The sequence below is a fragment of the Macrobrachium nipponense genome, chromosome 3, assembly GCF_015104395.2.
Source record: "Macrobrachium nipponense isolate FS-2020 chromosome 3, ASM1510439v2, whole genome shotgun sequence".
NCBI classification, from domain to species: Eukaryota; Metazoa; Arthropoda; class Malacostraca; order Decapoda; family Palaemonidae; genus Macrobrachium; species Macrobrachium nipponense.
The window spans coordinates 83,286,532-83,303,045 of NC_087202.1; the positions used below are offsets into that span (position 1 = coordinate 83,286,532).

Consider the following 16,514-nt stretch of genomic DNA (forward strand, 5'->3'; position numbering starts at 1 on the left):
TGTCGTCTTGAATCTTAGCATGTCCTTCTGAGATCACATTTCTTAGGAAAAATGATATTGTTATGTTACAATAAAGTTTCATACATACTTACCTGGCAGATATATACGATTAATGGCCCACCCAGCCTCCCCGCAGGAGACAGGTGGAAGAGAGAAAATATGATAGAAAACGGGAATGGTTCCTAGTCCTGCCGCCCAGGGCAGGCCAGTAGATCACCTGACCTACCTGTAGCGAGTGGCGCGAAATTTGAATTTCTGTCGGGGACGACGGAGTCTTAGCTATGTATATATCTGCCAGGTAAGTATGTATGAAACTTTATTGTAACATAACAATATCATTTTCATACAATCAACTTACCTGTCAGATATATACATAGCTGATTGGCACCCTTTGGTGGAGGGTAAGAGACAGCTACTTATGGAATAGACAGGTAAACAACATATGTTGTAGGTATAAATAAAACCTTGGTTCCTACCTGATAGGTGGTAGACTTCGTGGGTGTTTGCCCAGTAGTCTGCATCACCTCAAGAAACTTTAGCGAGATATATGATCTATGGCCAAGAGTTCTTGTGGGTCTGCCGATGGGGTCTTATCCGCTTACTCAGCAGAGCCTGAAAGGACTTTGTCAATGGGTGCTGATCCACTTATATGACAATACACCTTATGAAGGAGCATACAACCAATCCCGACCACCTGATCCTAACCACGTTAGAAATAAAGATTGTTCCGAGTTATCCCCCGAACTCTTCACAACAACCATAACTCAAAAAGCACAATACGCACACGTACATAATTTTCAAAAAAAAATTTTTTATACTCATCTAATTAGATATCACAAGAGTTTCTTACTGAACAACAGAGACGGCCGCCCGTGCAGCACCAAGTCCTTTTTGTTAGAAGAGACTCTAGAACATATCTAAAAAGAAGGTAAGTATATACTTAAGGATTGGTGTTGGCTCCCATACCCAGGATCGTATCCGCCGATACGAAAGGACCTAGAGAAAAACATTTCTCATAGGTCACACGAACGTCTTTCAAGTAATGAGATGCAAATACTGAGTTGCATCTCCAAAATGTCGTATCTATGATGTTTTTAAGTGACATATTCTTTTGAAACGAGAGAGACGTCGCTACTGCTCTCACTTCGTGCGCTTTCACTCTCAACAGTCGGAACTCTTCATCAGGACAGATCTTATGCGCGTCTGTAATGACGTTCCTCACAAAGAATGCAAGAGCATTCTTAGACATCAGTCTTGTGGGGTCTTTTACCGCGCACCAAAGACCCTGTCTAGAGCCTCCCATCTGGTGTTTTCTCTGGAGATAGAATTTTAGAGCTCTTACAGGACATAGAGACCTCTCTTCTTCTCTGCCTACGAGACTCGATAAGCCTTTAACTTCGAATGACTTAGGCCAGGGATTCGTGGGATTCTCGTTTTTAGCTAAAAACAGGGTTTTAAACGAGCAAATAGCTGAGTCTCCCTTGAATCCTACTTTATCCTCCAGAGCATGTAATTCACTAACTCTCTTTGTCGTAGCTAGAGATAATAGGAATAGGCATTTCCTAGTAATGTCCCGAAACGACACCAGATGAGGAGGTTCGAACCTTTCGGACGACAGGAACTTGAGTACCACGTCCAGGTTCCAGTTAGGAGGGACCGGTTCCTTAGACTTCGTCGTCTCAAATGATCTTATGAGATCGTGGAGATCCTTGTTATCTGCCAGATCTAATCCTCTATTCCTGAAGACTGCCGAAAGCATACTTCTGTATCCCTTTATTGTGGATACCGCTAGATGCGATTCTTCTCTCAGGAATAGGAAGAAATCCGCAATTTCCGCTACAGAGGTAGTGGAGGAGGACAACTTCTTAGTTCTGCACCACCTTCTAAAAACCTCCCACTTTGACTGATATACTTGTCTAGTGGAGGTTCTGCGGGCTCTCGCGATTGCGCTTGCAACTTTGTGAGAAAACCCTCTCGCTCTGACGAGTCTTTCGATAGTCGAAAGGCAGTCAGAGCGAGAGCGGGGAGGTTTTGATGATACCTCTGGAAGTGTGGCTGTTTGAGAAGATCCATCCTTCTTGGGAGGGATCTGGGAAAATGTCTTGTGACGGCCAAAAGGGGGCTATCAATGTCATCTTCGTCCCCTTTGAAGCCACAAATTTTCTCAGCACTAGTCCCAGGATTTTGAACGGAGGAAAAGCGTAGACGTCTACATGAGACCAGTCTAGCAGGAGGGCGTCTACTATCAGAGCTCTGGGGTCTTCCACAATCGAGCAAAAGACTGCCAGCCTTTTGGAAATGAACGTGGCGAAGAGATCCACGTGAGGAGTCCCCCAAAGAGACCAGAGATCTTGGCACACATCTTTGTGTAGGGTCCACTCTGTGTGAAGGACCTGGTTCCTCCTGCTGAGCCTGTCCGCCCTCACATTCCTTTCTCCCTGAACGAACCTTGTAAGTAGGGAGATGTTCCTCTGAGACGTCCAAAGTAGAAGATCTTTTGCCAGTTCGTATAGGAACAAGGAGTGAGTCCCTCCTTGTTTCCGAATGTAGGCAAGTGCTGTGGTGTTGTCCACATTTACTTGAACTATTTTGTTCGAAACAAGAGGTTCTAGACTCTTCAGAGCCAGGTGTACGGCGAAGAGCTCTTTGCAGTTTATGTGCCAAGACACCTGTGCTGCTTCCCAGGTGCCTGACACTTCCTTCGAGCCTAATGTTGCTCCCCAACCTTTCTCCGACGCGTCGGAGTACAACACTAGGTCTGGGTCCTTTAGAAGGGGCAACCACCACTCTAAATGTGGTCTCATTTCCACTTGAATGGGAAGGCGTCTGAAAGATGTCCGGTCTTTCAACTCCAAGACCTCTTGAGGAAGAACTGAAGAGGGCGTAAATGCAGCCTTCCCAGAGGGAAGAACTGTTCGAGCGAGGAAAGGGTTCCTAGAAGGCTCAGCCATTCCCTCGCCGAAGTCTGTTCCTTCCCTAAGAAGAGAGAGACTACTTGCAAACCTTTTGTGATTCTCTCTTGCGAAGGAAATACTCGAAAACCCCGAGAATCCATCTGAATCCCCAGATAGACTAAGTTCTGTCTGGGGGTCAGTTGTGACTTCTCGAGGTTTACGAGTAATCCCAACGATCTGATCAGGTTCAATGTCAACGTAAGGTCCTCCAAGCACTGTCTCTCTGATCTGGCTCTGATGAGCCAACCGTCCAGATACAGAGAGACATTTACACCTTTGAGGTGAAGAAACCTCGCCACATTCTTCATCAGACTTGTGAAGACCTGAGGAGCTGTGGAAAGGCCGAAACACAAGGCTCTGAACTGAAAGATCCTTCCCCCCGTCATGAAACGGAGGTACTTCTTCGATGAAGGGTGGATCGGGACGTGAAAATAGGCGTCCTGGAGATCCAGAGACACCATCCAATCTCCTTGTCGCATTGACGCAAGAACTGAGGCAGAAGTCTCCATCGAGAACTTCTCCTTCTGAACAAATTTGTTCAGAGAGCTGACGTCTAGTACTGGTCTCCAGCCTCCCGAGGCTTTCGCAACCAGAAAAAGGCGATTGTAAAACCCCAGGGAGTTTTGATCCAGTACTAATTCTTTCGCTCTCTTGTCCCACATCTGATCCACCATCGATCGAAGAGTATCCCTCAGCACAGGATCCTTGTACTTGGCTGACAGTTCCCGCGGTGTTGATGTTAGGGGAGGACTGTCCAGGAAATGGATACGATATCCCTTCCTTATTACAGACATTGATGAAGCATCTGTGTTTATACGTGCCCAGGCCTCCACAAATCCCAGGAGCCTGGCACCTACTGGTGCTTGGAGGAGAGACGCATCATTTTCCCTTTTTAAAGGGACGAAAGGTAGACCTACCTCTCTTCTCAGGAGCCTTCCTTCTTGAGTGAGCTCTGGAGGTAGGGCCACCTCGAAAGGGCTGAACCGATGTACTCGGTCCTTTCTTTTCCGTCGCAGTAGCAGGTTTCTTTTTCCTTGCTGACTGAGTAAGAAGGTCTTGAGTCGCCTTCTCAGTTAATGAACGAGAAATGTCCTTCACTAACTGAGAAGGGAACAAAAAGTCTGACGATGGAGAGTACAGTAGCGCTGCCCTTTGAGAGTGGGAGACCGCTTTCGTCAAAAAGGCACTATAGACCGTCCTCTTCTTAAGAATCCCTGCTCCAAATAAAGAGGAGATCTCAATCGAGCCATCCTGTACCGCTTTGTCTATACAAGACAAAATACACAGAAAGACTTCTGGTTCGAGTCCATCAGAATCATGGGCTTTCTTGGACATCACCCCAAGTGACCAATCTAAGAAGTTGAAAACTTCTAATACATGGAAGAGTCCCTTGAGGAGATGATCCAGTTCTGAAATGCCCCAAGTTATACGGGCAGAGTTCAAACTTTGTCTTCGTGAAGCGTCGATTAAGGTCGAAAAGTCCGCTTCTGTCGAAGACGGAAGAGAAATGCCCATATTCTCTCCCGTCTGATACCAAATGCCTTGTTTACCAGCTAGTCTCGCTGGGGGCATGCAGAAGACCGTTCTGACCAACTCCTTCTTCGACTTCATCCATGAGTTTAAGGACTGAAGAGCCCTCTTCATCGAAATGGCGGGCTTCATTCTAAGAAAAGACGAAGACTTCTTCGTCTTTGCGCTCGAGAAAAGAGAGCGCGGAGAAGGAGGAGCGGCAGGGGTCAAGTCGTCTCCATACTCTTCAAGAAGCAAGGCTGTCAAAACTTTATAGTTCGATAGTCCTTCTCTTCCCTGATACTCGTCTTCCGAGTTTACTTCTAACTCGGGGTCTAGATGAGTCTCCGCTAACAAATCAGGACGTCTTTCCTCTGGGGGAGACAAACTCCTGATAGGAGAGGGACTAAGGGAATGATATTCCTTCCTCTTCAAAGCTTTAATAGAAGCTTCCTTCTTGGAAGGCGCCAACAGCCTAGGCTTCTCTCCATAAAAGGATGACGCCTCCTGCTTGGATGACGCTTCTCGTCCGCCAAGCGTCCTGGCTGACGCCTCCCGCTTGTCTGGATGCTGACGTCTGGATGACGCCTCGCGCCTGGAAGACGCTTCGCTCTCAACTGGCGCCAATACCTTGGTTGTAGCCTCGCGCTTATAAGACGCTTTGAATGACGCTTCACGCCTATAAGACGCCTCACGTCTATTTGGCGTTACGTTTCTGCCGTAAGGTTCCCTCGATCTCGATCTCGAAACCGAAGCCTCTGCGGTATGTTTGGAAGCTTCACGTCTGCATGACGCCTCTCGATTTGCAGGGGAGAGAGGACGAGTCTTCTTGATTGGAAGCGAAACGTCCTTCTTACGAGGAGGATCCCTCGCTAACACTCCCACCAAAGAGGCTAGCTGTTCCTGCACCACCATGAGAATCTTCCTGGAAGTTTCTCCCACGTCATCTTCAATCGGGGGAGAAGTAGCAGGAAAGCAGAAACGTCCACGTAGGGTGACGCTGATGCCACCTTCGCCTTTTTAATAGACAAGGGAGCTTCATCTGAGAAGCGCTCCGGGCTCGAATCCAATTCAGGTTCTCTGAAATGCCGTTTCAGAGGCCTAGAGAGATCCGAATCCTTCCACCCTCGTTTAGGTGAGGGAGAGGGAGAGGATGAGAAACACTCTCGCAGGACGCTTTTTCTAAAGCGTCCCTGAGCAGCCTGCATCGAAACAGAGCCTGCTGAAGGGACGTCTGACCGTTAGGGATTCCCCACGACCTCCTTAAGGCTTTCGACTTTCCTTCTCCTCTGGGCATGGGAGCTTGGAAGAGGTCTAGGCCTGGGAGCGTCGCAGGGACGATCAAACGCCCCTTCCACAACACTGGGAGAACTCACTTCACTGTACAGTTCACTTTCACTAGCCTTACCTTGTAAGTCCGCCATTTTGGACTTCATCTGATGAATCGTAGCCTTCAGATCGGCGATTTCCGAGGCCGGTTCAGAAAGTAAAGCTTGTGAATTTGACATATAGGGAGAATCCAACTCATCAGGATTAGAAATAGGATCAATAAAAGGCTCAATAGGCCTTGTACTCACACCTTTCAAACGTCTAACCCCATCCCTCTCTAACTTCTTCAAATAAGAAGTTAAAGTCTTCCATTCTTCTGCATTTAATCCCTCACATTCATGACAGGTATTAGTAGAAGAACACTGAAACCCCCTACATTTACGACACACAGTGTGAGGATCAACCGAAGCCTTCGGTATCCTCACCCTGCAGCCTACATTCACACACATTCTCACACTCACATTTGAATCAGACATACTGAGAAAAATCCAAAAAGCAAGTCCAAAATCAGTCCACAGTAGCGAATGCCAAAAACACGATCCAGATACGTCACCAAAAAGCCGAGAAACGATGATCAAAGGATGAAATAAGAATCTAAGTCAGGAGGTCATAACAACAATGTTGATACCACCGGCGACAGAGAAAATATGATAGAAAACGGGAATGGTTCCTAGTCCTGCTGCCCAGGGCAGGCCGGTAGATCACCTGACCTACCTGTAGCGAGTGGCGCGAAATTTGAATTTCTGTCGGGGACGACGGAGTCTTAGCTATGTATATATCTGACAGGTAAGTTGATTGTATGAAAATGATAATGCATTCTTGGAGAGCAGACAAGACTGATTCCTGACTGAGCACCAAAGGAGATCCAAAGAACCCCTAATCTTTTCTGTTCTTTTATGGTAATATATCAAGGCCCTGACTGGACATAACCTCCTTTCCTCTTCCTCAGGTTCGAAAATATGTTAAATTCCAGATGGTGAACGAGCGCGGCCACAGATCCGATGGGTCCTCATTTTTTGCCAGAAAACCCAGAGAGAAAGAACATACAGCATCTCCTTGTGAAAATCCGATCCTTTTATAGACTGCTCGGATTTCGCTAACACGTTTTGCTTTCTCTAGAGCCACTGAAAAGATGGTTTTCCTTGTAAGGTCCCTAAGAGAAGCTGACTAAATAGGTTCAAAAGGCAGCCCTGAAATCCATTTCAATACCACATCTAGATTCCAAGAAATGGTATCATAACTTACTTGTTTCGTGACATCCAAAGACTTAATAAGGTCACTTAAATCTTGATTTAATGACAAATACAGTCCTCTTTGCTTCAAGACTGAACTAAGCAGTCTTTATACTTTGATTGTAGATGTCGAAAACTTTCTGGAATTGCTCAAGTGGAGAAGGAAGTCAGGTATTTGACTTATAGAAGTTTCAGAAGAGGACACTTTTTGTCTGTTACACCACTCTCTGAAAGTAGACCACTTATACTGATATAATTTATTAGATGAAGGACGTCTGCACTGGGCAACAGCCTTTGCAGCTGCTTTCAAAAATCCTTTCTAAAAATGAGTTTGTCTGAGAAGACTGTTTTTGAGGTAATAGCTTGGGAAGTTGCATCAAGTCTGGGAACCACTCTTTCCCTGGCCAAAGGGGGACCTCTAGAGTCATTGTTACTTTCTGGTTAGAATCTAATTTATTTATGACCTCCCTGATCATACTGAAGGGAGGGAAGGCACAGACGTCCAGAACAGTTCAATCTTGCAGCATCGCATCCGTCCTCTAAGCAAGAGGGTCCGGGACCAGCAAACAGAATCTTCGGAGTCTGTGGTTCTTTGAAGACGCAAGGAGGTCTACTGAAGGCCGACTCCATAGCCTTCAAAGGTCCTCGCAAACTCTTTGATCTAAAGTCCACTGTCGGAAGGACCTGATTCTGGCGACTTAGACCGTCTGCTAGAACATTCATCTTCCCTTGGATGAAGCGAGTCAGCAACAACACCTGATTTTGTCTGCCCAAAGTAGAAGTTCCCGAGCCACTTCAAAAAGGGAAAAGGAATGTGCTCCCCCTAGTTTCTTGACATACGACAGAGCCGTTGAATTGTCGGAGTATATAGTCACTGTTTTCCCTCAAACTATGGGGGCAAAGGAACGCAGACCTAGAAAATATCGCTCTCAACTCCTTTACATTGATGTGGGAACTTCTGAACTCCTCCGGCCAAGTTCCCGACACCTCCCTGTTCCCCAGATGAGCTCCCAAACCTAGTTTTGAGACATCAGAATAAAAGTCTAGGTCTGTGTTCAACAGAAGAAGAGACTTCCCCTCTTGAAGTCTTTCTTCTGACGACCACCATTGAATGTCTTTCTTGATTTCTGGTGTTATCGGGAATACAAATGAGTCTCGAGAAGTTTTCTTGCTCCAATTTGCTTTTAGAAGTGACCTCATGTGGAGTCTCCCTAGTTTCACAAACTTTTCGACTGAGGCAAGTGTTCCCAGAAGACTCATCCATTGAGCTGCCCAGGATTCTTGAGGGGACAAAAATCATTTGACGCAAAGGAGACAGGAGTTTATCCTTTTGGGGAGACAAAACCTGAAAATTCAGAGCTTCCAGAATCATTCCCAAATACAGTAGTACCTTGTTTGTCGAACATTGCATTTTTCTAACAAAATTTTAGAGAAAATTTTGTAACGCTTGTTGAACAAATGATCGAACTTTGAACTGACTGATTATCTAGCTTATACTTGTATTTGGCGGCCTGCTGCATCCTACAAAAAAAACTGTATTAGCATTTTTTTTTCATTTACAATATATATAGCTTAATGATAACCATATTCGACAAAATAAATAAAAGTATAAAGCATTTAAATATAAAATTTAGCTTTCAATATAAAATTTAGTATAAAAGATGTATAAAATCGTACGTAACAGCGGTGACGTCATGCCCAGCTGACTTGAGACTGAATGAGGGAGCGCTGATATGTTGAAGAAAGAAGAAGAGAATTAAAATATTACTGTGTGTATGTAAAAGCTATAACAATTCACACAAAAAAGGGAATTTCACAATACATTTAACATAATAATAAAATATGAAAACAGTCAAATGCAATAAAAAGAGAGAAAAAGTGTAATTGAGAAGTGTTCTGTCGCCAAGTGAGACGGCCTAGTTGAACAATATTCAGCAAAATAGTAAATGAAAGAACATAGTTTTTCAAATATAATATTGCAATGAATGATTAACACAATCATTTGTCATTGCGGTGATGCACAGCTAACTTCAGGTAGAGGGAGAGACAGTCTATATTTTTGAGGAATAATGAATGAATAATTTTAAGTTATCATGCATCATGGTATTGTTGAGGAGAGAAGAAGAGACAGTAAAAACTTTACTCTATGTAAGTAAAAGCTGTACCAATTCACATAAAAAATAAGATGTTATTTCACAATAAATTTAACATACTGATAAAACATGAAGACAAACAAATGCATTAGAGTAGGGAAAAAAAAAAAAAAAAAAAAGCTTGCTCGAGTCAGTATTTGGTGCGCTGAGTGAGACGATAGAGAGAAGGGAAGAGAGGAGAGGGAAAAAGGGGTCTGCTTCCCTTTCTTGTGAAAAGTTACTTTATCTCTCTTTCCTTTTCTTACATTCTTGACTTATTACTTACTAGTTTGCAAAATCCCCATGTTTATTTTAAAGTTTGCTTTTGCCTTACTGCGGCATAATCAATCTCTTTCGTGCACTTAAGATCCAAGTGTAAACCTCTCTCTCTCTCTCTCTCTCTCTCTCTCTCTCTCTCTCTCTCTCTCTCTCTCTCTCTCTCTCTCTCTCTCTCTCTCTCTCTCTCTCTCTCTCTCACTTTCAATTCCTCCGATTATCCTTGTAAAATGTGAATAAAATTGATTTTGTTATCAACCTTTGCCTACTGCAACCATTTCAGTTTCCTCAAAGGGTTCCCGTCTATCCTCCCTCCCTTCCCCAGCCTGCCGGGCGCCATTTTCACCAAAACAGTTTGTAAATCGTACACAAAAAATAAAATTTTGAAAATTTTACTTGATATAACATACTGTTTTATTACTTTAAACTCTTTAATTTACATTTTAGAACACATTAATAATAGAAAAAATGGGAAAAGGGGGACTTTTTCGGTTAGCTGGAACGAATTATTCTGATTCCTGTTATTTCTTACGGGGATATTTGTTTCATATTTCAAACAAATCGTACTCCGAACAGCCTTCTGGAACGGATTAGGTTCGAAGTCTGAGGTACTACTGTATAGAATCCATTGAGTGGGAATGATCTGAGATTTCTCTGTGTTCATCAAAATACCTAGTTTCTTGGTAAGAAGGAGAGTTTCTGATAGATCTTCCATGCATTTGTCCTTCAACTGAGCTCTGAGTAGCCAGTCGTCTAAATAAAACTAGTTGTTCACTCCTAACAGATGAAGCCACTTTGCCAGTGGAGCCAGTATGCGAGTAAAGACCTGTGGCGCTGTCGACAGGCCGAAGCATAACGCCCGGAATTGGAGAACCTTTCCTTGAAAAACAAAGCGGAGATATTTTCAGGAATCCGGATGTATAGGGATGTGGAAATACACATCCCTCATGTCCAGGGTCACCATCCAGTCCCCTCAATGTACAGAGGACACGATCGACTGATTGGTCTCCACATGGAATTTTGTCTTGAGAACAAAATGATTCAAGACGCTCACATCTAAAACTGGTCTACAGGCCCTGATGTTTTGGGGACCACAAAGATTCTGTTGTAAAATCCCTGAGTTTTGATCCTCTACTATTTCTAATGCTCTCGTGCAAAGCAGTGACTCTACCTCTTGAGAGAGAGCGGTAAACTTTTCTGATTTTGCCAAGTAGGCTGGTAATGTTTTCAACAAACTGGCCAAAGGTGGGCCTTCTTTGAAGGGAATGACATACCCCTGCTGCAGCACCTTGACTACCCAAGGTTCTACTCCTCTCAAACTCCATTCCCTCCAAAAAAGGCTCAACCTGGCTCCTACAGGCACACCAAGGACACGCTCCTCACTTCGTACTTGTTGTCTTGTAGGTAGTTTTCTTGATAGACCTGATTGGAGGTTGTAGGTTAGTACGGGCTCTTTGCTGGCCTCTCTGTCTTGCTCCACGAAAATCTTGGGGTTGAAGACAAAATACCTATTAGGGTTAGATTACACTCCCTAGAATGCTTCGCCGATTGCACCAAAACATCATTGGTTGATTTCTTCTGTAGCGACGACAAAATCTGATGCACTAATTCTTGCAGGAAGAGGTGTTTCTTTTTCCAGTGGGGCAAAAAGCAAAGCAGACTTCTGTGTTGTGGTTACGCTTTTAGTAGTGATGGAACACCACAAATCCCTCCTCTTCAGGATACAAAACGAGACGAGAGATGCTAACTCCACCGATCCCTTTCTAACGGCCTTGTCCGCGCATGACAGTACCCCTATCAAGTCTGCTGCGATGTCTTCTACCTTCCTTGCTAATGCCCCGATTATCCAATCTAAGAAGCTATATACTTCTAATACTTTGAAAATACTCTTAGTAGGTGATCCATTTCCATGGACAAGAGCATAACTTTGGTTGATGAAAAGGCCAAATGCCCAGCAGAGTCGATGAGGCCCAAGAAGTCACCCTGGGAGGAGGCAGATGCTCCCAAGGAAGGAGATTCTCCGGGGTCAAAACGATGACTTTTCTTTATCAGCTTGGCGGGCAGGGCGGCAAAAGAAGCTTTACCCATCTCTCTCTCCAACACTAACCAGGAGTCCACATCTCTCAAAACTTTCTTAGTTGATGAAGAGAGTACCAATTTGGGTAGGGCCAAACTGTCTGAAGCAGGTTTCCTCATCAGAAAAGTCGAAGCCGATGACAATGGAGCCGCAGGCGAGAAAAAATCCTGAAAGTTGTTGAGGAAATACCTTAACAACACTGAGTATGAAGATGGACTTGTATCCCATTCCTCCTCTTCCTTGTCCAAAGAGATAAGCAACAAACCCACTTCTTCCATTTGAGGTGTTCAAGCTTTCTGCAACAAAGACATGATGTCATCAATTGTCGTTTAAGAGGAGCAAGCGAAAAATCAGAAGTCGAAGAATACGACTGAGAGCGAGGCAAAACTGCTCCTGACTCAGCTGTCAGGAAAGTCGATCATTCGGCCGAATGGGAGCGCCGCATCATATCAGGAGAATCACCTCCAGGAGTCCGAGGCAATTCCAATATAGGTCTGGATCTTGAGACTGACAAAACTCACTCCGAAGGATCTGTCTTACGCTCAGCAGAAACAAAGTGCCCATCCATACAGGGGAAGGACTCCAAGCTGTCCCATACAGATTGAGACCGAGGAGCCGACGATACAGGTGGCAACACCTTTTAGCAGCACGAAGGTTGTAGACTGAAGACATCCTCTTTCTTCTTCTTAGAAGGAGGAGGAGACTTATCTACATCGTTGGACTGTCTCTTGAAGGGGAGCAACACATCTTGAAAATGCTCACAACGACTCTTGTTGGGAGTCGAGCTGTCCAACTCCGACGACAGATCATGTACACTAAATGAGACTCCTTTTCAGTGGCCCTCTGTTGAAAGCTGGGGATCACCAGCAGGTTCAAATAAGGGGGCGACTACCCAGGGGCAAACCCCACCGGCCTCCCTTCAACCTCCAGTACGTCTTCTCCTGGGTGCGGGGGAGCAGGACAGTGACCATCGTCTAGGAGCACCGTGAGCTAGACAGCCACCTCCTCTACATAATCACTATGCACTTCACTAACACTTTGACTGCCTTTTACCATTAAGGCTTTAAGAGAAGGACCAAGATCCATCATCGCACTCGCTAAAAATTCGAACTTCTTATCGAATTTTGACTCGAGGCTAGCAAAGGTGTTGGGTTGGGAGCAAGCGAACCTGGAATAGGAGTTAGTGACACAGGAGCAGGAGGAGAAATAATTGGAGAATCAACAGGAATTACAGGCGAAACAATCATGTTATCTTCTACCACTTCAGCAGCTTGAAAATTACCTAAACTAGATCTACTTTCTGCCCTGATGGGACCTAACTATTTTCCATTTCTTGTTATCCCAATCACAACATTCAGCACAAGTATTCTCTCTCTAGCACTCTTGACCTCTACATTTAATATCTGTTATATGGATCATAACAAGTTTTAGCTAACCTGGTCTTACAACCATCTGCACAAATCCTAACACTAGTTGTGCTAGAATCTGACATACTGGAAAGAATGCGCTAACGCAAAACAACACAGAGTACTTCACCAAGAACTCCAAATTCATCAACACAATCCATTGAAAAAAGGCTGTCTGAAACCACCGATGTTCATCGGCAGCCGGCAGAAAATGAATTGAAACTCTGTTAAGTTGTTACCTATATACACTCCCCAGTAGTGGGTGGGGCACTCTAACTGGTACACTGTAACTGGAACTCGCGCTAGCGTAAAATTTCAATTGTTAGGTTGCCGTAGGTAGGAAGCTCTTAGCTATGTAACTACTGGGTAAGTTCCATATACATAATTTACTGTTAAGTGTACCTTAAAAATCATGTCCTTTAAATTGTGAAAAATGCTAAATTAAAGACTTCATCTACCTGTAAAGCAGACAAAAAAATTTACAATTCACTATAGTATATTGGACTCCATTATATCAAGGTTTATTACTGTGAGGGTATTACACCTTGGGAAAAAAAGGGAATAAAAGATGGAATGGTTTCTCTTCATTCATCAGTTCATGCCATCTGTACTTGATATCACCTGAGCTTCGTCCTAATTCCTACTTTATATCCAGAAAACTTTATATTATCAACAAGAACAGTATACAGTACCTGCTCTCTCCTCTTTCTTTACTCCGCTTCTCCTCCTTCTTATTTCTCCTATCACCTTCTCTATCATTTTTTCTGTCCTTTTCACCCTTCTCATAGATAGCTTTCCTTTCTTCACAATCTTCTCTTTCCTTTCTGTTATCTGTTCTTTCGAGAGATGCTTCTCGTCTTTTTTCTTGATACTCTTCTTCTGACCGATGATGACGATGTCGCCGGTGTTTGTGTTTGTGCTTGCGATGATGGTGTTTATTATGCTTTCTGCTCCTGTGTTTACGCTCCTCATCTCTTGCATGTTCTTCATCAGGAGAAGCCTCATCAGCATCTTTGTGTTTTGCATGTTTTCTCTTTTTTCTCTTCTCTCTTTCAACATACTCAACTTCTTCTTCGCTGTCACTTCGTTTCTTTTTCTCCCTCTTGTATTTACTCTTTTTTTTTATATGCTTTCGCTTTCTTCCCGTACTACCACTGCTTTCAGAATCACTACTACTTGATTCACTGCTCCCAGAACTTTGTGAACTTTCACTAGTGTGACTTGTGTACCCATATGATTCCATCTTTTCTTCTCTGTATTCTTTTTTTATCTGGAAAAAATATATAGGTTAGGAATGGAATATAAAATTTAAGCCAGAGGCAATTATGATTAAAAACAAACACACATATGTACATAAAAAAACAGATTAAAAAATTCCAATAGTACGTATATACATTTATACATAATTACCATATTCCAACAAATACATTTACACAAACTTGTTGACGACCACGCTAATATCAAAATAAATATATATAAAAATGAAATCTTAAGAGGCACATAAAGGAATAAAAATTGAGATCTGATTATAGAGATTTATATCCTTTAAAAATGCCAGTAAGCAGTTATCATCGATAACTTCAAGTTTCCTCTTTGCCATTCAAATGAGATTTGCAAAATGCATGTGATGATAAAACTGGAAATCCATCAGTGACGAATAGGATAGGATATAGAATTAAGGCCAAGTACTAGGACCTATGAAGTCAATCAGCACTGAAATGAAAATGACATTTTTATGATAAAATAAGATTTTATGTATACTTACCCAGTAGTTACATAGCTATTAGTTTCTAAAACCGTCGGCAGCTAGAATTTTTGAAATTCGCGGTAGCGCTAGTTTGTTTTGGTCAGGTGATACCCCCCGCCACTATCGGGGGAGTGAGGAACCAACACCATACGAAAATCATGTCTTTCTCATCAAATCTCTCAACGATGCTCTTTGCAACGGCTCACACGGAGTTTCCAACAGCCACTTAAGTACTACATCTAGGTTCCAAGATAATATCTTTGAACCTTTGGGTTTTTCTATATCGAGGGACTTAATGAGATCTGCAAGATCTCTATTCGTTGATACTTCTAATCCTCTGTGCTTGAAAACAGATCCCAACATAGCCTTATAACCTTTGATAGTTGCAGAAGACAGATTCCTATCTGTTCTCAGATATAATAGAAAATCTGCTATTTCTGTTATAGTTGTTTTAGAAGACGAAACATTATGCTCTTTACACCAGGCTCTAAACACAGCCCACTTTGCCTTGTAGACTTTACTTGCAGATTCCCTTCTGCACTGAGCAATAACTCTTGCCGCTTGTCTTGAAAACCCCTTCGCTTGTAAGAGTTGTCGGACAGTCTGTAAGCGGTTAGGGACAGAGTGGATAGTCCTTGATGGAACCTCCTGAAGTGGGGTTGTCTGAGTAGATCTGTTCTCTGAGGAAGTAACCTTGGCCCATCCACTAGGTCTAAAAGATCTGGAAACCATTCCTGCGCTGTCCAGAATGGAGCAATGAGTCATCGAAACGTTGTGATGTGTTCCGAATTTGTTGACGACTTCTCTCACCATCTTGAATGGAGGAAAAGCGTACAAGTTCTTGTTCGATCAGTCCAAAAGCATCGCATCTGTCGACCATGCTTTCGGGTCCAGGGCTGGTGAACAGTAAAGGGGGAGACGATGGTTTCTTGCTGTGGCAAACAGATCTATCATAGGTTTCCCCCAGAGTTTCCACAATTCGAGGCATACCACTGGGTTCATCATCCATTCCGTGTGAAGTACTTGCCTCCTGCGGCTCAGTTCGTCCACGAGTACATTGAATTTTCCCTGAACGAACCTCAGAATTAATGTGGTATGATTCCAATTCGCCCTTAACAGCAGACTCCTTGCTGTCTCGCAAAGAGAAAAAGTGTGTGTCCCTCCTTGTTTCTTTATGTACGAGAGCGCTGTCGTGCTGTCCGAGTGTATGGCCACTACTTTGTTACGAACTTCGTCCGCAAACTTCAGCAATCCCCAGTGGATGGCGGTCAGTTCCTTCCCCGATTTACATGCCACTGTTTTTGTTCAGCATTCCAAATGCCTGATACTTCCTTTTCCCCCAGAATCGCTCCCCAACCTTGATCTGATGAGTCTGAAAAGAACACTAGGTTGGGGCTCTGCAGGAGGAGGGATCTCCTTCTGCAAGTCTGTCTCTTAACCCTTAAACGCCGAAGCGGTAAAAAAAAAATTGTCTCCCGTGTGCCGGAGGTGTTTCGGAGTGAGCGCGGAAGCGGAAAAAATATTTGTTTACAAAAAAACACAGAGCGCTTAGTTTTCAAGATTAAGAGTTCATTTTTGGCTCCTTTTTTATCATTGGTTGAAGTTTAGTATGCAACCATCAGAAATGAAAAAAATTATCATTATCATATATAAATAATGCGATATATGATAGCGCAAAAACGAAATTTCATATAGTATAATTGTATTCAAAGGTAACAAGTTACTTTTTTTTCGATGTAATGTACACTTAAATTTCAATCATTTTGGTATATAACACATTGTAAAACGATAAAAGCAACACAGAGAAAATATTATCACTAAATGATGCATGAATTCGTAACACGCGGACGTA

At 43.3% G+C, this 16,514-nt stretch overlaps 1 protein-coding gene across 3 annotated transcripts in view; it reads right to left on the reverse strand.

Moving 5' to 3' along the window:
* Nucleotides 1-16,514, reverse strand: part of LOC135221863 (uncharacterized) — a 102,391-nt gene that overhangs the window by 16,714 nt on the left and 69,163 nt on the right. For 2 of the 3 annotated variants that reach the window (XM_064259809.1, XM_064259808.1), the window contains exon 2: nt 13,608-14,185. In XM_064259809.1, coding sequence (XP_064115879.1) covers nt 13,608-14,185 — 578 coding nt within the window. Of the gene's footprint in view, nt 1-8,701; nt 8,753-13,607; nt 14,186-16,514 lie in introns of all 3 variants that reach the window. The other variant, XM_064259807.1, reaches the window with a different exon arrangement.